The 23,463-nt window shown below is 35.8% G+C and overlaps 2 protein-coding genes across 2 annotated transcripts in view; both read left to right on the top strand.

The window, feature by feature from the left end:
* The window catches only part of LOC121325646 (V-type proton ATPase subunit B, brain isoform-like), a 54,466-nt gene extending 42,848 nt beyond the window's left edge, over positions 1-11,618 (top strand). Inside the window, exons 11-14 of the mRNA XM_041268481.1 lie at positions 257-339; positions 8,925-9,029; positions 10,174-10,303; positions 10,860-11,618. Of these exons, the coding sequence (XP_041124415.1) occupies positions 257-339; positions 8,925-9,029; positions 10,174-10,303; positions 10,860-11,002 (461 nt within the window). The 3' untranslated portion in view covers positions 11,003-11,618. The remainder of the gene's footprint in view (positions 1-256; positions 340-8,924; positions 9,030-10,173; positions 10,304-10,859) is intronic.
* Positions 11,619-15,867: 4,249 nt separating this feature from the next.
* The window catches only part of LOC121326231 (shootin-1-like), a 75,975-nt gene continuing 68,379 nt past the window's right edge, over positions 15,868-23,463 (top strand). Inside the window, 2 exon segments of the mRNA XM_041269457.1 lie at positions 15,868-16,002; positions 20,987-21,039. Of these exon segments, the coding sequence (XP_041125391.1) occupies positions 15,945-16,002; positions 20,987-21,039 (111 nt within the window). The 5' untranslated portion in view covers positions 15,868-15,944.

Genomic DNA, 23,463 nt, shown 5'->3' with positions numbered 1-23,463 from the left:
TTGCTCACCTTGAAGAACACAGTGAATGACATTGTACAGAGCAGCTTTCTACAATCATATAATGATTAAAATGTTGTGTGTGCGAGCTCTAAACATTTCAAAAGGCCTTGGATAACAGTCATCTGTCGCACAATACACCCCCACCCCCCCCCCCCCCCCCGCAAAAAAAAAAAAAAAAATTGGCTCATTGTATTGACTGCCGTGTTTCCAAATTGTTTGGAGTCCCTGTTAATCTTTTGCTTTTGTTTCTTTACAGATATTACCCATCCTATCCCTGACTTGACTGGATACATCACCGAAGGACAAGTTTATGTTGACCGACAACTTCACAACAGACAGGTAAAAAATAAATAAATGATTAATCAAAGGAGACACCCACCCAGGAGAGTCACATATTGGTGCTAGGTTTCTAACATTTCTGATGATGTCCAAGGGTCAGGGGGCAGACTCCCCTATACTTGGGGGTTAGGAGGAAAAAAGGAAAATCTCTTTTAAAAGCCTTGTTTTTAAACAACAAAATATTTATTGGATAAAACGTATATGTTATGTACAATTACCATTGTACATAACATTATATTATATTATATTATAATATAATAACATTATATTATATTATTCTTTGTTACCACTTTTTTTTTTCTTTTAAGAATAATAATTCTGAATACACCCCTAAAATGTTAATTGTAGCCTACTGTGATTTCTCAATTCAGTCTCTGTACAATTAGCAACATCGACATTCAGCAGACTGGACAGCTGCATAAACAGCCAGAAATTAAAGTTAACAGAACTGTTTGTCCCGCCTCAGCTAACTTATGAATGGACTGCTGCAGAGAAAATGCAGGTCTTTGATTGGTTGATCATATCGCCGGTCTGGCTTTAGGAAAACGTAAGCATGCCTTTCAGACCAAGAGTGCCCTGACGGTGATTGGCTGTCCGAAGTGTGGCTGCCCACCCCTATACCGGTAATAAGCAGCAATCTGAAATAAAGCAACAGGCCACAAGATAACACACAGCTTAGACAGGCAGGAGCCCCCCTCCCCTCTTCATCCTTCCATCAATCTTCATTTCTATATTTTGATGGCACACGTTGGATGCCGATATGTCTGTGGTGCAGTTATGGACACATAGAACTGTACATGTAAACACACTACCGCTGTCCATCATATCAATACAATACTTAATGATAAAACACATAACTGATCCACCCATCCGGTGTTTGCGGATGGGGGGTGGGGTTCTGTACTATTGTAACCAACTCCAGAGTGGACTGTTACTCCGACCTCTGTCCAGCACAGTTATTGGAACTAGCGCGTTGCAATTATGGTGCAGATATTGGTATATTCAGACAAATTAGGGCTTTCGCCCAATTCAGATTTGATTGCGCTATGTGCATATTGAATGTCCACCTAGAATACATTCGCATCTCATGTTTCTATATGCTGATAGGACCGTATTAAAGGAACAGAAAGAAGGCAGTGTGCTGGACAGAGGTGAGTGCATGTTTCCGCACTCATCTGTTGGGCATGGGAATACGCTATAAACGTCACTATGGTATGAACATGTTATATATGTTATGGAAACAAAAAAAAAAAGAGGATTATTGCTTGTATGTTTTTGCTGCAAATTGACTATGGTGATACAGTATATAGGGTTGCATCACCGTCAACTTTAGGTAAACTGGGCTCGCTATATCATGCAGCATTGAGGTACAATACAAATGCAAGATTTAATACTTTGTATATTGTATATTATGCGATTTGGTAGGCTGCACTTCTTTGGCTTTACACAGGTTGAAGCACTGGTATATTCTGTTATATAAGGCTATATTCAATATTATATGAATGTACTTATTTAAATGAATAACTTATAGCTTCCCATAGTAACCATAGCTTCAGATCTCATTTTTTTTTGCATTTTAAAATCCCAAATGTGCGTACTCAGGCTGGTAAAGGATCCTTTGCTTATTATGCCCCATGGTCCTGGAATGAGTTCCAGCCCAAACTAAAGCTACAGACCCAGATCTTTATTGCAATTTAAGAGTAAACTGCATGATTTCGTGACTGTGAGAGTTGTCACTGTTTTAAGTAGTTGAGTTACGTACTTCTGCGTATTTTGATTATTGTTTTAAATGTGATTTGCCTGTGTCTTAATTGTATTTTATTGTGTACTTGTTCTTGTTGTCCGATTGACTTGCTGCTGCCTGCTTGGCTAGGGTATCTATCTATCTATCTATCTATCTGTCTATCTATCTGTCTATCTCCTGGTATTGACTGTTGATCTACTAAAAAAAAAAAAAAAAAAAAAAAAAAAAAAAAAAAAAAAGGAAAATATTGCATAGTCGGCAACCAGTTTGGGGTCATACATTTACTAATATATTTGTGCACAGTTTTTGCAAAGGCTTTGATGGGCACAAAAGTTGTTGTCTTATATATTATAGATTATAAAACGACGACTCGTTTAGGTGTTTAGAAGGGCTAGCATTCCGATAGTATCCTAATACTAAGTGGGTATTCGGTATCACGTTTTCGGAATACTGGTATCCAGAATACGAACGGATTCATTCGGAATACCCTGTTTACATGGCATGGAATGGCTGTTGAAATTTCCCACTATTCCGAATACAACCGGAATCCTGATGGAACAGGACAACTGGAACAGGTACCCGGATAGCAATATAGGTGCAGTCAATTGCACCTACCACGTGCGGCAGGTGCACGACCTCATACAAACCCTGCATTATCTCCTCACTGTTTGCTCTGGTACTGGGGATTTGAATATGTTCCTCAGCACGACGCAGCAACATAGTTATGAAACGAAGTGGCGGGACACTGCTGTCCCGGTAGCCAGGATACACATACAGACAGACACTACCAATTGCTCAGACAGGGCATGACTGCGCAGGTTTGTTCTGGCCAGGTCATCATGCAGCATGTAGCATAGATGAGTCGAGACAATACCTGGACATGATCTGCTCATTGCTGAGCTCCTCATATGTGTGCCGAGGCCGGTGCACCCTTTCAGCATATCTTTGCCTATGTCGGGATTGCTGATGCTGGGTGTGCCTTGCATCATTCACATCCGCACGTCGACGGACATGCTGCATGCTTCCTACGTTTCCCATTGTTGCCTGTTTGTAGTCAGTGCTGGAATGGTAGTGTGTGCAGAGTTAACGCAGTCCTTTTACAATCCTTATTCTGCGCGTCACAAACCTGGTTCTGTGCTTGTCGCATACCTTCGAATATACCTGGTTCACGCATATTGTTGGCCACTCTCCCCATATTGCGCGATGCATACGTTTTATTTTTGCACAGCGCAGAATGGATTGTGACGCACAAAAGGAAGTTTTGAATATGGCAACTTGGCACAATTTCGGCACAACGGCCATTTGCAACGCGCATACCCCTTTGCGTGGTGCGCAAACCTTTTGAAGATCGGGCCCATCCTGTATAAAGATATAATTCCCATCAAAACATATGTAACGTGTGTGTGTGTGTGTGTGTGTGTGTATGTGTGTGTGTGTGTGTGTGTGTGTGTGTGTATCTATCTATGTATATGTGTGTGTATATGTATATATATATATATATATATATATATATATATATATATATATATATATATATATATATATATATGTGTGTGTGTTATATTATATATATATAATATATTAGTGTGTGTTTATATATATATATACATATATATATATATAATTTCTTGTCATTGGATATAATATAATACACAAATTGGTTTTGATATATATATATAGTATATATATATATAGTATATATTTATAATATTATATATTCAATTATGATATATATCATATATATTATATATTATAGTATATATATATATATATATATATATATATATATATATATATATATATATATATATATATATATATATATATATATATATATATATATATATATATATATATATATATATATATCAGTTTTAGCTTCAATTTTTATTTCAGTTTTACCAGTGTGTGTGTGTGTGTGTGTGTGTGTGTGTGTGTGTGTGTGTGTGTGTGTGTGTATATCTATATAATTTTCATTCATTCGGATTTGTTTATTTTAAAATAGAGATTTGGGGTAGTATTAATTCATTCAGGAGGTGAACTTTCTCTCTCATTTGCCTTTACTGTGAAGCCTTACCAATAGCCAGTCTGGTAGGAAAATAGTTTTGGTTGTTAAACCTGATTTTAGAGCACTGACAGTGAATTATTCAAAAGTTGTGTCATTAACATGCTGAGAAGTACTCTGACTTCTAATTATTCAACACATTAAATAACCTGTTCAGGCAGCACTATTGACAATCAATTCAACAATTGTAGACTGGTAGACTATTGGAATAAGTGTCCTGTTTTCCCAGAACAGGTCATGGTCTCTAATTGACTGTGCTATGCTTTGGCAGAGTTAGTTTGACTCCTAGCAGCTACTTTTATCTTACTTGATATTCTGTATCTTGGCAAAGCAAGCTGATTGTCTGTTGTATTTATCTGAGGCACATCGTTAAAATGGCACTGTCAAGAAGGAATGAAAACCAGCATAGCATTTACAACAAACCAAAAGCACTGGAATTGAAAATGTGTAGCTTTTTTTTTTTTTCATGCAAATAGTTTAAACTTAAATTACACAGCTGGCTTCAGATAATGACTTTAATCAAGCTCAGCAATGCTTCGGAATGGACAACTCTGGCCCTTCTTGGCCAGGTCTTTGTTCCATGCATGTTCTTTAATTGTTTTAATTGAAGCAATTAAACCTCCAGCCAGGTCATAAAGCAGTGAACTACTTTAATGAAGCTGTTGAACGAGGGAGTGGTTCAATAATCCAATCCATAGCATTTTTGAGACACCCAGAGTGAATTGTACTGGTTTTGTGAACTAAACCAAAACTCAGACTTCATAAGAGCTTGAACGTTTGCCCACAGCATCACATTTATGTAAGGGATAAACAGTCATAAGCTAATAATCTACTGTGGAATATTTTTTTACTAATACACTTAAAACATGTCTTCCTAATTGATACTTTGATAACACTATGTAACATGTCTTCCTAATTGATACTTTGATAACACTATGTACAGTATAATTGTAAATCTCGAAAAACTATTCACTTCTAAATCTTTTGTAGTCATTTTTGTATTACTTTAGTATAAATACATGTTAATTTGGATTCATATGTTGTTTTTTTCTGACTTTATGTGAACGAAGACACACATTTGCCCATTTTCCCATTGGAAATAGCGATATTTTGAACTATCACTGTCCTGGTCACAAAAGCAAAGTTTGTGGGGAATAATAGCCATTTTCCATACTTTTGAGGCATAAGCAATTAGGAAATAACACTTACTACCCAGGAACAAAAAAAAAAAATAATAATAATTTGTTACATGATGTAATGAGATTCAAATTGATAATTAGATATGGTTTTTCCTCTTGTTGCCCTTCAAACAGTAAAATGATTGTCTCTCTCATTGTGCGAATGTTGTCTTGAGTTCATTTGAGTTTGAAATCGCACTTTCTATGTGGACTGTGTTTTAGATGTAGAACATGAATGTGGCATTAAAAATAAAAACGCAAAAAAAACACAAAACACAAAGGGATGTGAATTAGGAATAGAGAGTAAAGTTTTAGATTTGTTTTGCCAAATCTAAAACAGATGAAGTCCTAAATATCCTTGCCAGCGATCGGTTTTTAAGAAATACTTTAAGTGGGCTGTAAGCTTGTCTGAAAGAAATGCAAAACGTGAGTTTTTATGTCTATATCCATGTAATTGAAAGAGATTGTTGCTGGTCCTCACCTGTCCAGAAGAAATATGAAATACAAATTCGAAGGGGTAGTGTTTATGTGGAAGTGAATTTGTAACTATGAAAAAACAGGTTTTTTTTCTTCATTATGTTAGTGTATAATTGTATTAAATTTTCAGAACTCGCAAGCCCCTTTTTATAAGTGTTACGCTTTGAAATGTGGAATACTATAATTAACTGATAGTTGAAATTACTGTTGAATTGTTCTGACGGTGGTTTTGTTGACGAATCAATAGTTTTCGGTGGATTTGTAGCACAAACTGGATTGGTTAATCAACAATATATCTGGCCCGCACTCCCCTTCTCTTCAAAGCCGCTAGAGAGCGTGGTATGGAGTAGACGCGCTAACGAGGAGCTCTGCTGTTTTTCATACCTTCAGCATTTTTACAATTTTTTTTTTCCCCGGAAGTCCCAAGAGCATGCCAGTACTGAACAACTATGACTACACCGAAACCTGCCAGAAAAGCAGAGAAAATAATGGAAGATTCCAAGACGACCAGGCCCTACAAGCAGGTCCATCTTTGCCCAAGGAAGCAGCTGTAACAGAACAACACACCCTGATCCTGTGCAGCCCGCGTCTATGGATATCATGGCAGTAATTGAGCTCTTAAAAAGAAATGTTGACGAGAAACACTTTTTGCAGTCTGTATTTTCAGAATTGCAAGAGATAAATTGACATACTTGGAAATAACAGTAACTAGAAAGCCAAAGAGGACTAGTATTCACCTAAAAGAGTGGTCTTGGCTCAACTGAAGGGGAACTGTAATGCGTTTCCTCCTCAGTTGGCCAGTGTGAAAGCAATGACGTTAGAATTCACAATGCAACTGAAACCAAACCAACTGACGTAATGCTCCTTTTATTATGCTAGGGCACTGTAGCCTGTATATTATAATTATTATTTTTACATTTTATTATTTTTACGTTACCTGTATAAATAGCTTGGTCTCTCGCATAATTGGTCTTTCTGCCTTGACGCTTTTTCTGTGTTTGTTCATTACAATACAATCATATTGAGATGAGAGGCTGAAAAACAGGAATTGATAGGGACTGCTTACAGCTTACCGATGTTGGGGATAATACTGCTGGCGATGCAACAGCCGACAAAAAAAAAAAAAAAAAAAAAAAAAAGCCGACTTTCTACTAGCAGATGTTGAATAAACAAATTTATGTACTGTACATAGTACTAATACTGCAAAACTACAACATTTTAGTTAGTTTACAAGTGAATTCTAAATTGGATCTTCATAAACTAACTAGGTATGAAAGAGCCATAAGAAACATCACTGTAAACACAAGGCTATGGGTGGTTTTACTAAGATTTGGCTTGCCGGCTTCGAATTTCTTTCACTATCTGCAGGTCAGAGATTTTACTAGGACTAATCTGCACCAGTTTGAAAACAAACCACTTCATCCAAAGCTTGATGAGTTTATGGCAATCAACCCAAATGCGAAACGATCAATGTCCAGTTTTTATAATACTTTGCATAAGCAAATCAAGGCATCGTCAGACTTAATTAAACAAACTTGGGAAAAGGAGCTTGGCTTGCAGATTTCAGATGGTACGTGGGGTGATAGTCTCAGAAACATTCACAGATGGTCACCCAATGCTAAATATAACTTGATTCAGTTTAAGATTGTAGATAGACTTCATTAATCCAAAGCCAGACTTCATAAGATCTTTCCAGTGGTTTCACCAGCGTGTAATAAGTGTAAAGTAGGGGAGGGTACATTAACACACCACTTTTGGACATGCCCTAAACTCCATACATTTTGGACAAACATACTTGATTGTTATTCCTGAAATATTTAATTAAACATGGGATCCTGACCCTTTAATAGCAATCTTAGGAATTGCAGACCCAGGTTTCGATGGAACTCAATATGAACAAGCAACTCTCTCATTGGAATGCTTATAGCTCAAAAAATGATCTTACAGTAAATCAGAGGTAATTCCAATTTTTGACATGGGATAAGGGATGTGGTCGGTGCATTGCATATGGAAAGGTTGCAGTTTATTATGCTTAATAAGATAGAGACATTTAACAAAGCATGGCAGCCCATGCTAAACTACTTAACTGAAGAGAGAAGGCACTAATACTGTAGGTTAGGCTGTACTTCACTAGAATGGATGTAACTTTGTCACTACTGTATGTTAGATTAATTGTGTAATGGACTTGCTTGAGCTGTAATCTGCATAATTACCTAGAATACCTGCTGCTTGTTATCAATGCACCACACACTGTTCTGTTTGCATTGAGGAGATTACCAAATTGTACTTTGTGTTATTGTTATTATTGTTGTTGTTTTTGTTCAATTTTATTTATATGTTCAATCTACTTCTACTATTTTTATGTTCTAATATTCTAGCAGCTTAATTTACGGAATCTTACTGGTCCTAGTGGAGAATGTGATATGGGTTTACTTTTCCATTCATGTAATATTTGGTATTAGCTGTTGTGACCTTAATTATGGCATGCAGAACAATATTGTAGTGCCCCTGTGCTGGTTAAGACAAAATCAAATAAACATAAAATTAAGGCTGTTGTGACCTTAATTATGGCATGCAGAACAATATTGTAGTGCCCCTGTGCTGGTTAAGACAAAATCAAATAAACATAAAATTAAGGCTGTTGTGACCTTAATTATGGCATGCAGAACAATATTGTAGTGCCCCTGTGCTGGTTAAGACAAAATCAAATAAACATAAAAAAAAAAAAGATTTAAATGTTGCGGAATCTACATTGGATAAATGATGAAGCAAAGCTAAGGTTTTCTTGGTAAGATTGACTGCAAAGATGGCTGCTCTAGGAAAAAAATGAATTAGACTTTGTTTCTGCAGGAATGTCATCAGAGAGACGGGGACATGAAAGCATATAGGGGGGTGCCCATAAGGCAAAACACAAACAACCCTAATTATAGACCCCGATAACCGCACTATAACGGGGTAGAACTGTATATGCTTCAAGCTGTTTTATGTCTAAAAATTAAAAAAAAAAAAAAACAATGTTCATATTGCTCATGTATGTTTCTTCGTATGAATGCTTCATGTATTCCCACAGTATCAAAACATATGCTGTCTTTTAATAAGAAAACGACCCTTTCTCTTTTAGATTTATCCTCCCATTAACGTTCTACCCTCGCTGTCTCGGTTGATGAAGTCCGCTATTGGAGAGGGGATGACTCGCAAAGATCATGCTGATGTGTCCAACCAGCTGGTAAGACGCTTTATTAATATCACGTCTCTTAAAAATGCATTATGGATTTAAGAAATATTTGAACAAGAGGGTTCCGTTGTTAGAGGAACATGTCACAACAATGACATTATCGGTGTTAAACTACAACTTTTTAAAATAATGTATTTATTTACCTTTTATTTGTCTTAAAAAAAAAAAAAAAAAAAAAAAAAAAAAACATGACAGTCCATTGAGTTTTTGAGAGCAGGGAGTCGGTGTGAACCATTTTAGAAAGGTGGCATTGTTTAGTGACATCTCTCAACCATGCTTTATTTGCCCGTCTATTATTGAGTAATACCAGAATGGCTGACATTTTAAGGTTTTGATTAGTAAAGGGAAAATAAAAACAAAGAATGCGAGCGGTGAGCCGAGGATGCAGATAATAATTGGGCACACCAAATTCGGGAAGAAAACTGAGATAAAAAATTGGAGCCGAATATATATATATATATATGTATATAAAATATAAAATATTATATACATACACACACAATACCATTTCATTGAAATTAACAAGCTTTACATTTTCATTTAAAAATTAAATTTTTGAATGCAATTCACTTATGATTATCAGCTTGTATAAGTACACGTATCATATAATGAAATACTAAGTGTTTATAGACAAGTTTATACAGTTAAAAGGATAGATAAACATGAAAAACCTGGTTTCAAGCAGGTGTACTCAAACTTTTGACTAGTACTCTGTGTGTGTGTGTGTGTGTGTGTGTGTGTGTGTGTGTGTGTGTGTGTGTGTATATATATATATATATATATATATATATATATATATATATATATATATATATATATATATATATATATATATATAAATAGAGTAGCTTCATCGAAATAGATAAGGGCCCTTATAAAGTACAAGACATCGAAATCCGGGAGGCCCTTTGTCACAACATATTCCGATTCTGTACTGGAGGACAGTTTATGTACAAAATAATCAGATTCATAAAGGGGTGCAGGTCTGGATAAGATTGACACTCGTTTATTATACAGTCTTGGATGTCTTTATCACTGCTTCATTTATGTCTGGCTGTGGTTTTTCTGGTCAGAAGCTAAACTTGAAGTGGATTTACTATACGCTTTATATCACACACTGTTTTCTCCCCCACAGTATGCCTGCTATGCTATTGGCAAAGACGTCCAATCAATGAAGGCAGTGGTGGGAGAGGAGGCTCTCACCTCGGAGGATCTTTTGTACCTGGAATTTCTACAGAAGTTTGAAAAGAATTTCATCGCTCAGGGTAAGATGCGTCTCCCAGCTTCTTTAAAATCTAATAAGGACAAGTAAATAAATGGGAATTTTGCCTATGGCCAAAAATGAAATATTTACTGCGGACATTATTTCACCTTTTAAATGTGTATTTGCAGAAATGAACATGTCTATATCCACATGTCTATTGAGTAAACCCATTTGTGCAATTCTGCTAATTGTACTTTTTTGTTTAATTTTAATCAATATCATGTTTAAATAGTCATCACGTTAAGTCAGTCTCATAATGTTAAACCGCATACTGAAGACTGGCATTCACATACTTTCATAGCAAATATTTTACTTTTGGACGTTGGAGGGTTAAGTTTTGTGTGGCGTATATAGACACACGTGTTCACACAGGACCATGGAATATAGTAACGTTTTTTCAATACTAGATCTCTTAATGCTTGTTAAAGCTTGATGAACAATGCCCTATTAATCATAGTAGCGATTCTAGCGATTCACCACAATATTTAGAATTTGTGTAATTTCAACTTGAAAACAAAGGTATGTCTATTAACATTTACTTCCTTTGTTACCTACAGGTCCATACGACAACAGAACTGTGTACGAAACCTTAGATATCGGGTGGCAGCTGCTTCGAATTTTCCCCAAAGAGATGCTGAAGAGAATCCCACAAAGCACTGTGGCTGAGTTTTACCCGAGGGAATCGTCCACTCGACATTAAAACAAAATGGAAAGATGTTGATAGAGAACTCCGCATTTGTCATTGTGCTTTTCAGTAATATAGGATAGTTCCATATGACCTCTCCGATTTAACTTCTTTGTTTGAAGTGTAGTTGTACTTCTAAGTTTAAAATAGTATTTCACCTGTAGGGAAAAGAGACTTACTGTACATCATTATTTTTAAGGTTATCTTTTACTTTTAAAAAGCATTGAAATAAGCAGACAATCTCAAATACTGCACACCAGGAATGAAATAAGATTTGATAACAATACAAACATGCAATTCACCGCATTGACAATGTGTAGAAATGATCATTTGTTAAACAAGATGAGAGCAATAGAGAATAATGGCTTTTTATAGTAAACTATATTTAGCATACTGGGGGTTTTCTTATCAAGAAAGACTTACACCTGATCCACTGTACATATTAGCTTATTATAAATCTTATTTTATTAAAAGAACGCAGTAATTTAGTGCTATTTAATTCTTTCAAAACAGCAAATAATGGAAAGATTCCAAAGAGACAAGCAGTTCTAATATACTTTATACTGAAAAATAAATAAAAATGGACCAAGATAGATATATATATATATGGCCCCATGCTTATATATATATATATGTATATGTATATATATATATATATATATATATATATATATATATATATATATATATATATATATATATATAAGACATGCACACTATTAAATTTGTCTTTCAGTAAAGTCAGTTTTTGCTGAAATGTAATTGTTGTCAATTCATAGTGGTGAAATGTTTGCTGCATTGCTATTAACCCTTATTCATATCCATCAGGTCTTTGGATGTCAGATACTACTGAAACATAACTGTATTTAAACAATTTTTACAATCTCTGTGTTGTATAAAAGTTAAAATAGAAAGCTCTTAGAATCATTCCTGTTTGGGCTGATGTCATTTCCTTGTTCTGTCATACTTTATTGGATTTGGTTATAACATGTTTACATTCAATTCTCAAGGCGCTTATTAAGTATGTGTGTACTTGGGCTTTTGACTGATGATCCATCATTTGTATTTATATTCCTGTATTAATTTTTTTCTTCTCTTTCCTTGATTTAAATGGTTTCTGACTGCTTGAGTTTTGACCTGTGTAACCTATACAAAGGATACTATTTTTCAAATGTACATTAAAAACTATTGCAATAGTAATTTCCCATCAAAATATTTGACACACCATTTTACGTCGACTATTAAATCATAAATATTGGTTAAAAAAATGGTATGCATATTTTAGATTCTTTATAGTTTTATGTCTGAATAAAAGTATATATTGTTTTGTTTATTGAGGACCTGTGTATCTACGATGTACAAGATCACTGCAGTTTATTAAATGTCTCATTACAACAGGAGAAGTTTTTGTGGCTTTTAAAATTATTTTTAATACCAAAAAACAATTGGAGGTCTATTTGTTCAGCCAATATCTGTTGGGATAAGCCACAGCTGAATTCTTTTTGGAGCTCAGGGCAATATCCTTGCATTGCCTCATGTGCTTCGGCTGGGTGATGCACTTCTACAAAAGATAAGCTCCTCGGTTTGTTGTATGGGGGTCTACAAGCACATGCACTATTGAAGAGAAAGAAACAAGTGAGTATCAATTAGAAATCCAACTGCAAGACTTTTAAATGGTATATTCTCAATTTTACAAACAGAGGTTACTATCAGTTTATAGTAAAGCAAGCTTATTAACATCTTGGCACGCACATCTTTAACTCTTTATCTTCAACCATGTTGATACTCGGACAGAGCCTCTTTGACTTGTATATGAAACCAAAGGAGTGACTGTATTTACACAGAAAACACTGAACCCAAGAATAAGCCTGTAACCTGTTTGCATAATTATACAGTATAGGCTAAGTGCAAGTTTTAAAAAAAATAACAGTAATTGGAGAGGAATACAGTAATGTTAGTCAAAGAAATGCTGATCTATCCTGGAGCAAGGTTGTTTCTTTTGTCAGTGTTATATATATATATATATATATATATATATATATATATATTATATATAATATATATTATAAAGTATATATATATATATATATATATATATATATATTACATACACACACACACACACACAGTACCTTGCAAAAGTATTCAGACCCCTGACCAATTCTCTCATATTACTGAATTACAAATGGTACATTGAAATTTCATTCTGTTCAATATTTTTTTTTTAAAACACTTAAACTCAAAGTCAATTATTGTAAGGTGACATTGGTTTTATGTTGGGAAATATTTTTAAGAAAAATAAAAAAAAAACTGAAATATCTTGCTTGCATAAGTATTCAACCCCCACACATTAATATTTGGTAGAGCCACCTTTCACTGCAATAACAGCTTTAAGTCTTTTGGGGTAAGTATGTACCAGCTTTGCACACAGTGTCGGAGTGATTTTGGCCCATTCTTCTTTGCAGATTTGCTCCAGGTTGTTCAGGTTGGTTGGACGACGCTTGTGGACCTCAATTTTCAAATAGTGCCACAGATTTTCAATGGGATTGAGATCAGGACTTTGACTGGGCCACTGCAGGACATTCAACATTTTGTTCTTGAGCCATTCCAATGTTGCTTTGGCCTTGTGCTTGGGATCATTGTCCTGCTGAAAGGTGAATTTCCTCCCAAGCTTCAGTTTTTTAGCGGACTGAAGCAGATTCTCTTGCAGTATTTTCCTGTATTTTACTCCGTCCATTCTTCCTTCAATTGTAACAAGATGCCCAGTCCCTGCTGATGAGAAGCATCCCCACAGCATGATGCTGCCACCACCGTACTTCACTGTAGGGATGGTGTGTCCTGAGGCATGGGCAGTGTTAGGTGTGCGTCACACATAGCGCTTTGAGTTTTGACCAAAAAGCTCTATCTTGGTCTCATCTGACCACAAAACCTTTTCCCACATCGCAGCAGGGTTACTCTCATGTTTTCTAGCAAACTCCAGACGTACTTTCAGATGGTACTTTTTGAGTAATGGCTTCTTTCTTGCCACCCTCCCATACAGGCCAGTGTTATGCAGAGCTCTTGATATGGTTGACTGGTGCACCATTACTCCACTCCCAGCCACTGAACTCTGTAGCTCCTTCAAAGTGATTGTTGGCCTCTTTGTGGCTTCTCTCACAAGTCTCCTTCTTGTTTGAGCACTGAGTTTTGAGGGACGGCCTTTTCTTGGCAGTGCCTGGATGGTGTGATGCAGCTTCCACTTCCTGGTTATTAATCCAGCTGTGCTCACTGGGATATCCAAACACTTGGATATTATTTTGTACCCTTTCCCTAATCTATGCATTTGTATTACTTTGTTTAACGTCTGTAGAATGCTCTTTGGCCTTCATTTTCCTTCAGATTCACAGTCTTACCAATGATCCTTCAACAGTGGGGGGTTTTATTCAGAAAATGTGACAGCAACTTAATGGTTCACAGGTGGAGGCCAATGGTAAGGTAATTTCTTTCATCTGTGCAAACTGGGAGCTTCCACAGCACAGGGGTTGAATACTTATGCAAGCAACATATTTCAGTTTTTTTTTATTTTTCTTAAAAATATTTCCCAACATAAAACCAATGTCACCTTACAATAATTGATTCTGAGTTTCAGTGTTTTAAAATAAAATATCGAACAGAACGAAATTTCAATGTACCATTTGTAATTCAGTAATATGAGAGAATTGGTCAGGGGTCTGAATACTTTTGCAAGGCACTGTGTGTGTATATATATATATATATATATATATATATATATATATATATATATATATATATATATATATATATATATATATGTATATGTATTTATTTATTTATTTATTTATTTACCTACAATTGTTTTATTTCTAACAGAAATATTTCCCTTCTAAAAAGGCAATATGAGTTCCATCTTGTTTGGTGCTAGTTTTGTAAAATGAACACTTGAGGTAATGAAAGATGTTCCAGCATGTCAATCCTCTAATAATCAGTACCCTAAATATAACCCTCACCTTTTACTCGGTTCATGTCTTATTTGCAGATTGACTTGGTGGGACGTTTTTACCACCAAATGAGTTTCAGCACGGTGATATGCAGTGCTCAGTAAATCTATTCATGTATTTCAAGCTGGGATGATACTCGGATATCATTTGAACAAGGGGTCTCGCTGGTATAATTTATACTTGCTCGGTAGGGAATAGGATTGTTTAATATTTAAGTGTATGACTCCTGCAGTAAAACTATCAATTCAGTACTATATCAATCCCGGTTAATGGGAGTCAATGGAAAGAATCTCATGCTATTATACATGTAAGAAAATGTACAGTATTGAAATATTCTGATACCATAGTTTACAGAGTTCATGTATTTATAATGAATGCAATGCATTTTAAATATCGTATAGTAGACTGTATATTTAGCTGCATAAAAAAGGCATGTTTGTGTTCTTGCCATTTCTGTGTTTTTAACGCTTTTTATGCCAGGATATTGGTGAAATCTTAATAAAGTCAACTCTGCCTATTGTATTGTCAATAAGACATCTGAACATTTCTTAAACTACTTTAGGGTATGGTGTTTAACTACAGCAGTCCAGTGTACACCAAAATATGACACAGTCATATTTAACAGTATACAAAAGAAATCTTAAACGATGGATTTATTTATTTATTTGTGTATTGGCTAGGAAGCAACACCGAAGAATAACACATCTCGGGCAACCTTAATTCACATAATGTGCATACTTTTGTTAAAGCCAATATTAATCCCTGCAGTTAGCATTTACTTTATCATGTGCTTGTTTGCGCTAGCGCCTAGCTGTATTTTACTGGTTTAAGAAACGTGCGTAACGTCACGTGACGAGGACAGGAGTTTGCAGGACAGGTAAGTCCTCACTTCCTGCTTACGGATCACAGGTAGCCCGTAAAATCTGAAAACAATAGTTAATAAATCTGCAAACGCAAAGATGTGGAATGTGGAAGACGAGATGCAAATGAAGGCTGTAACAAGTTTATCAAATCAAGGTGAGCTTTATATATATATATATATATATATATATATATATATATATATATATATATATATATATATATATATACCATTTATATACAGTTAGCTACAGAAGTAGCGATACATGCAGTTATAAAGTTGGAAACCTTTTTTCTTTTTTTTTTAAAAAGGCGGAGCGGGTCGCCCATTGAGAAGTGCAGCTTGTAAAATTTTAAGAATTTATAAAAATAAATAATCTTGTCTCAGTTTTGTTACTCAAACAAACTAAAAAAAAAAAGTTTTTTTTCAAAAGCATGTTACACATGTTAAACGAGTTTTTGCAAGTTTTTATTTTTTGTTTGTTTTTTTAAGCCTAGCGGTAATTCATTGCAATAACTAAGATTATACTAATATGATAGATAAGAATATATTTCCTTAAAACATTATTTATTTATATATTTATTTTCATGGCTGTCACAGTGTTTTTTTTTTTTTTTTTAAACCAACCATACGTAGTATATAAATATACAGTTTTGTTTTGCTGCAAAGGGAATTTGGACATTTGAAAGGCGTGTTTATTTACTTATTAATTTATTAATTTTAAACACTTGTACTCAATTAAACCATTTGTAATAAAGGTATTATTAGTATACACATTACAGTAGAGAAAGATGTGTAGGTCAAATTTCAATCTGTGGGTGTGGTCTGGGTGTGTTTATTGTACCTGGATAAAGAATGACCCAGGTGGCGATTGTATCCTTTCTGCATGTTGAAAAAGTGCCTTCATATTCTTTGGTGCTCATCACTACCAATACAGACAGACTAAATTCTTGTCGAAGCACGTTCTTTGGTGTTTTCATTAATATCAGCGATGTGCTTTTAAACCAATTAGAGTAGCTGGTTAAGTGCCCTCTTATTTCAAATAAATAAATAATAAATAGAACTATCGGAATATACAATATGTCAAAAGCCTTTACATTTACATTTTCCCCTTTTAAAGAGGGCACTTTATATAACACTGATGGTATTTGAAATTGCCTTTTTAAATTAAGTGTTTCAAAAATATGTCAGTAGATGAAAGTTACTAATTGCAAGTGGAGTTCATGCAAGTGGTACCTTACACTGCAACAAAGTTAGCTTTCTGTAAAACATACGTGAAGCAACTTGTAAACTTCATGTTTATACCGTATTTATATCTGTTTAGGTCTTTTTTTTTTATTCAGTGTGCATTTTGTTGTTTTAAACAGCCCTTTTCTGAAGTTAATGCTAACAAAGGTTTCAAAATCTAACAATTGTGCTGAAGATTGTTCGATTATGTAATTTTATACTTCAGTTTTGGAACATATAGCTAGCAGTAGTTAATATGCAGGGATCCTAGTTTTCCGCAATATAACCATTCTCAGATTAAAAATAAAGAATAAAAAAATCTGCATTATTCCACAATTCAAATAAGTCTATAATTGAGTGCCCCCCACCCCCCAGGTCAGATTATAAGATACACAAACAGTAACAGTTTTTACAGCTACACTTCTAAGGAAGTTACAAGCTCACCAGCATGCCAACAATCAATAATATTTTAGCGATCTCGGTTAACTCAGGCAGGTGCATCACACAGGCGAGGCAATCCACACACAGGCGGAGGGCGGCCGCAAACCCGGGATCTCTCGCACTAAAGCATAGCACCGATACTGCAGTACAAAAGAGCCGGCTTCTTTGGAAGGCGCGTATTTTGGGCTCATATCTTCGTGTGTGATTATGTCACCCAACAGCCCTGCTATTGCCTTTCCCCCTTGCACACTACACTCTCCCTTGCCAGCCTCAAGTCTGCCCTTGACTTGCTCACCAGGCTGCAGTCCGACGAGCACGTGCCAGGGTAACTGTGTCCACTTCTGACACCAATGTAGCGATCTTGGTTAACTCAGGCAGGCTCATCACACAGGGCGAGGCAATCCACACACAGGCGGAGGGCGGGTGCAAACCCGGGACCTCTCGCTTTGAAGCAAAGCGCCAAAAACACTGTACAAAATAGCCAGCCTCCCTTACAGGAGCAGATATTGGGCTTATGTCTTCATGTTTAGATTGCGCCACCTATCAGCCCTGACCCCTACCCCCGTGCACGCTACCATACCTTTTTACTTTAAACATTACAAATAGCATTTATATTGGTTTATCTCGAGTTAGTCTTTGTCACCTGGATGGCTATTGCCAAACTCATTGACCCGATCTTTAGGGGCGATTTCTATCGTTTTCGGCATTTTTAAACAGCTTGTTGAGTAGTAAAAATGCACTGGTAAACCGCAGCTACGTTTCAGCATGAATGTGACATGAGTGTGTCTCGTTCACCAGAAGTTGTATTGAACAAGTATGTTTATTAAATTTAAAGTAGCATTGCCTTTGTTGATTGTATATGATAAGTATATTGATTTGGTTATAAACAACCAAAAAATCCTTGCATGCTTTTTGCAAATGTAAAACTAAATTCTCCCACACCATAGAAATTCCCAGTTTTTCCATGTTATTCCGCAGCAAACTGATCCCTGGGATCCCTGTTAATAGCTTACTGTTTAGCACTGAGTAATCATTTTAAAGTTAATAGGAAGTTCTGAAATTTATTTTAAAAAATTGCTTATTTACAGATATTTTTGTCTTAATGTTTTTTGATTGAAAACTCCAAAGCTAATTTATTTTTTCATACCGTAGTGAAATCAGATTAAATCACAAACACTCCAAGACAATTTAAAATGCTATATTTACATCTTAAATTGCAGAAGTCTCAGCTCATGGATGGTAGACTAGGATCAACTGACAACAATTCTAAAGACATGGATAACAATTAACTATGTATTGTTATTTTAATTGAAAAAGACTATTTATAGTAAGTTAATATGTTCAGTTGAGCCTGTTTTTGTATGCGATAAGAGTGTCAGGTAGAAAGCACTTTAGGTGGGTGTGGCAAAATGCCCGCCCCTGTGTGTATTTTGTGTTGTGTGTTAATGTTGGTATATAGTCATTGGTACACAGGATATAAATGGGTCTGTGTAACACAAGTGTTTAAAATGTATATTTGTATTTAGGCACGAGGATTGCACAGCACTTCACGTGCAAGTAAAACGTAATAATATGTAAGCACGGGGAATTGCACTTTATTAATTCATGTGCAGTTGTACCGCGACTCCAGTTGAATGATTGATTAGCAATCGAGTCACGGTACAGCTGCATGTTTTCACCCACTCGGGGCTGTGTGTTCGGTGAGTGGAGAACAGGATTGGAGATGGAGGTAATTGTAAAAGATAAGAAAAATAGAAGCCCACCGTGTTTTGTTTAGTGATAGTCCGTTTTGTTTGTCTCTTTTGTTTTGGCGAATGTGCCGTGTCCTGTGTTTTTTTGTTTGTTTATTTTCTGTGTCTGTACACTATTAAATGCTTAGCGAGACCATTCGCTCAGCTCCACCAAACTCCACCTCTCTCTCTCTGTTTATTTCCTGGTTCCTGTTTCTGGTCTGACGTCCCCCACTATGGCCGTCTTTGTGACAGTGGGAAAGAGAAATAGTGCGCACGAGAAGACGGTCTTGAGAGTACATATTGTATTGGCTTATATCAAAACCTCTCAAAGCATGCTGTTGAAGTTATCATGGAGAAACCTTAGTTTGAGAATGAGACAGAATAATATCAACCATGTCTATTTTTAACTTGAAATGATAAATGACTGATTATGAATCATCAATATGGAAAAGCATTCACAGGCAATTAGATACTGGATTTCTGTTAAAATCTAATTTTAGATTTGGGGGGGGGGGGGGGGGGGGGGGATATTTTGTTGAATGGAATAACTGAATGCTATTTGTAGAGCTCCCCACCCTACATCCCCTGGGTATGTTAGCAGGCTGTACTGGTAGTCTTGCATTGAAAATGACACATTAAACTAATGCATTTGCTTACCCTTTTAAACAAAGTTGGTGTACAAGTGGCTAGCAGCTGTAATGCAAGCAGTCCTCATTAAACTCAACAGGGTTGTGTTAATTGCTGTCTTTCAGCATGTACGAAGTGTCGCTGTCCAAACCACAAACATGGACGTTAATAGTCTACCTTCGTGTCTCAAAAATAATATAATTACATTAAAAGACCATTTGTGCATATTATCTAGGAGCAAAATGTATGTTGCCAATTATTATGAAGAGCTGGAACTTAAGAGAGTTGTCACTGCATTAAATCTGCAATTCTGAGCTGATCGCTACTGAATTTAAAGCTGCATGTATTCAAAATGCTATTATTTACATGACCTTTAGTGGATTAATGGATGGTTCCAATATCTCATTTAAATCACTGTATAAATGTGGACAGTTGATTCTTTTTAGTATAGTTTTGATCAGCGGAGTTGGCTTTATCATGATTTACCATTAAAACACAGAAAAAGTGTTGATACAACATTTCTCTTTTTGTTAGTATGCAGCTAATACTAGGTATTGCATTGGCTACAGTAGTGTGTGTGTGTGTGTGTATATATATATATATATATATATATATATATATATATATATATATATAATTACAACAATGTCATTTTATGAATGGCTATACATAGAGCACTCCCTCGTCAGCTCTTTATACCACAGAACAGGTTATAAGACATGGCTCCCATTTGCCCCACAATGCCATTACACAAGCACTTGTATTCCTGTTATAGGGCGAAACAAATGTTGTATGCAGTCATTCTGAATGGTCCAGAGTTCTGTTACTCTAATATTAAATTCTTATCTTCTTTTCTGGCTTTTAGAATCCATATGTAATTGTGAGCGTTCAACTTTTTTTGTTTGTTTGTAAGCCATAAAGCATGTGGCTCTGACTGTGCCATCTACCGGGTCAGTTCAGACACATTCCCATAATGCCTTTTATTTTCCAGATTCTACACACAATGTTTCCACATTTTATAATTCAGGAACTACAGTCCATTGTGATTTGATCTACCAAAGCTATGACTTGAGCCTTAGCTAACAGTGTTCCTTATTGTTTGTTTTAACAGCTATTAATGAGTATGAGAGTTTGCAGGAGCAGCATAAGAAGAGCAAGCAAGAGGTATGTATATCTTTCTTTTTCTATTTTAAAGTACCCTATGTGTTTTTTTATGGCTTTTGTTTATTCATTTGAGTCGATAACATTGGGTTACTGTGGGAAACCAAAGCACTCATTCATTGTTCTGTTTTAGACTCTCCCCATTTAACTCCTGGGCTTTATGCCTCTGTAGAGATGCATATGTTGAGAGAGAAGGTGATGAAGTACTCTGTTATGCTGGAATTCAAGTCACTGTAGTATGATGGTAAAATTGCAAGTCATGTATAGAATAATGCATGAGCTGCAGTGAATTAATTCCATTCAGCAGCTAATGTTTGATATATTGCTATATTTTACACTATGTGAGGGAGAACAGCTGTTTCCAGTAACATGAACTACAGACACAAAAGGTAAAGTCTGGGAAGTATGTAAAGGAGTAATGCAATCATGATTTGTCTTAATATGCTGTTAATTAACTATTAATATTCATAATCTAAAAACAGCTGCAAGTTTTGAGTTCCTTGCATTCATACAGAATTTGGGGGAAAAAAGTCATTCAGTTTTCTAGCTCTGTGGTCTTAGAATATAAACTTTAGGAAGAACTGATACTCACTATCTTAATACCTTTGAAGGAGTGCAAACAAAAAATGGACATCTATATAGCTGAGACAAGCTTTTTTGTTTTGCCTGGTGCTCCCATTGTTTCTTGTAATTTGATTAACTTGTTTGTATTGGTTGCGTATAGTTTGTATTGTATGCCACCTTCTTGATCAGGTCTCACTTGATCAAGAGATTTTAATCTCAGTGGAACTTTCCTGGTTAAATACAAATAACTAAATAAAATGTACTGAGTGCTGATCCCTAGAATTTGATTATGAATTGAATGAATTGGTTTCTGATTGTTCGCTGCACCTCTGGGGACTTTCGACGAGTTGGCAATCTGGGAGGTGGACTTGCTTCATCGAATCAGGTGTAACTGGGTTTAGGACTGAGCGCTTTAGCTGGCTGAGCCATGATGTCGGTCAGAGGCTGAGCTCAGTGTTAGAATGGAGACACTATGAGACACTTTAAAGAGTCCAGTTTTGGTGCCTGTAGTGTCCTAGGGTGAGACACTCCGTGGCGTAACTTTCAATACCACTTCGGCCTCCTTAATTCTAATTTTTTTGAGTGTCTCACGACAGCACACAATCCTGTTGTTACAGTACGTTATGCACAAGGCCTTTTTCTTTTCTGATTTTATTTAATTTAAAATAGAGTGGTGAACTAAATGCCATACAATGATTGAGGGGAAACCTTTCACATGTGGCCTCTGATAGTCAAGGTCACAGAAACCAGGCCAGTGTTTTTGACTTGCTCATGATAGTAGTAGAAATTTTAAGAAACTTGGTTCCTATTTATTTTCAAGGAAATTTGTGAAGTACAGTAGGTTATGGAGACCATCTTTGGAAGACTGACATCATGTAGACCATCTGAAGCTAGTGTTATGATTGTATTGTCAATGTAAGGTACCTGAGCACAGGATTCTAGTTTGTGATGTGGATTGTGCTAATCTGTATTCGAACCCAGGCCTCCCACTGTAGCACCTGTTCCCTTTCTGATCTAGACATCTCACAAGTAGAATGGTACCCAGAAATGTTCTCCATTTTCTAGGACAGCAGTACAACTGGGGATGGGGAGTTTGTTACCAGATAACTTCGCTCAGTCTACTTGCTCACTAAATATCTTGACGTGCCTGAATTGATGAGTGTCTCCTCTTTAAAAGTATGCTATGGATTTTTTTTTACTGAGCAATCTGTCTCCCAAGTTCAGTGGCACCATAAATATGATTTATATACCAACAATGTTGAGTGACTAGGTGGACCATTCATGACTAGTCATGAACCTATTTTTGAGGATAAAATTAAGAGGAAGAAGTGGCAGTAAGGATCATATTTAGAGACCACAGCACTTGTGGGAGAGATTGTTCATTAAAATCTCTTGCATATTTTTAGAGAGGAGACTATTTTTTATTCGGGGATTCCAAGATATTTTTAATGATCAAGTAGTCTGAGTGAAGTTATCTGGTAACAAACTCCCCATCCCCAGCTGTACTGCTTTCCTAGAAATACCTACTATAAGGTAAGCTGGAGAATAAAGCATAGAAAAAAGTTGTTTCTCTTCCTATTTTTCTCCTGTCTTTCTGCCCAATCTCTTAATTCCCAATTTGAATGTTTAGCAAACAGCAATTGATTATTTATTAGACTGAAAACACTGAAACTAAAAAGGATTAGCATCACTGCTACCGAGATGCTTTGTTCTTCTCTCTTCCTGTAGACAACTGATTGGTCCATAAAGAAAGCTGGTAGGGGTACTAAGTGCCATGCACTGCAGTTAAACTCAGCATCAACAATTCAGTCCCACCTCTCTTGTGGGTTGTGGTAGAGAACAGTATTATGACTTTAAAATACT

The sequence above is a fragment of the Polyodon spathula genome, chromosome 13 (genome assembly GCF_017654505.1).
Source record: "Polyodon spathula isolate WHYD16114869_AA chromosome 13, ASM1765450v1, whole genome shotgun sequence".
In the NCBI taxonomy this organism is placed as follows: domain Eukaryota; kingdom Metazoa; phylum Chordata; class Actinopteri; order Acipenseriformes; family Polyodontidae; genus Polyodon; species Polyodon spathula.
The sequence above is the reverse complement of the archived record's forward strand: the minus strand, read 5'-3'. Positions and strand labels throughout refer to the sequence as shown.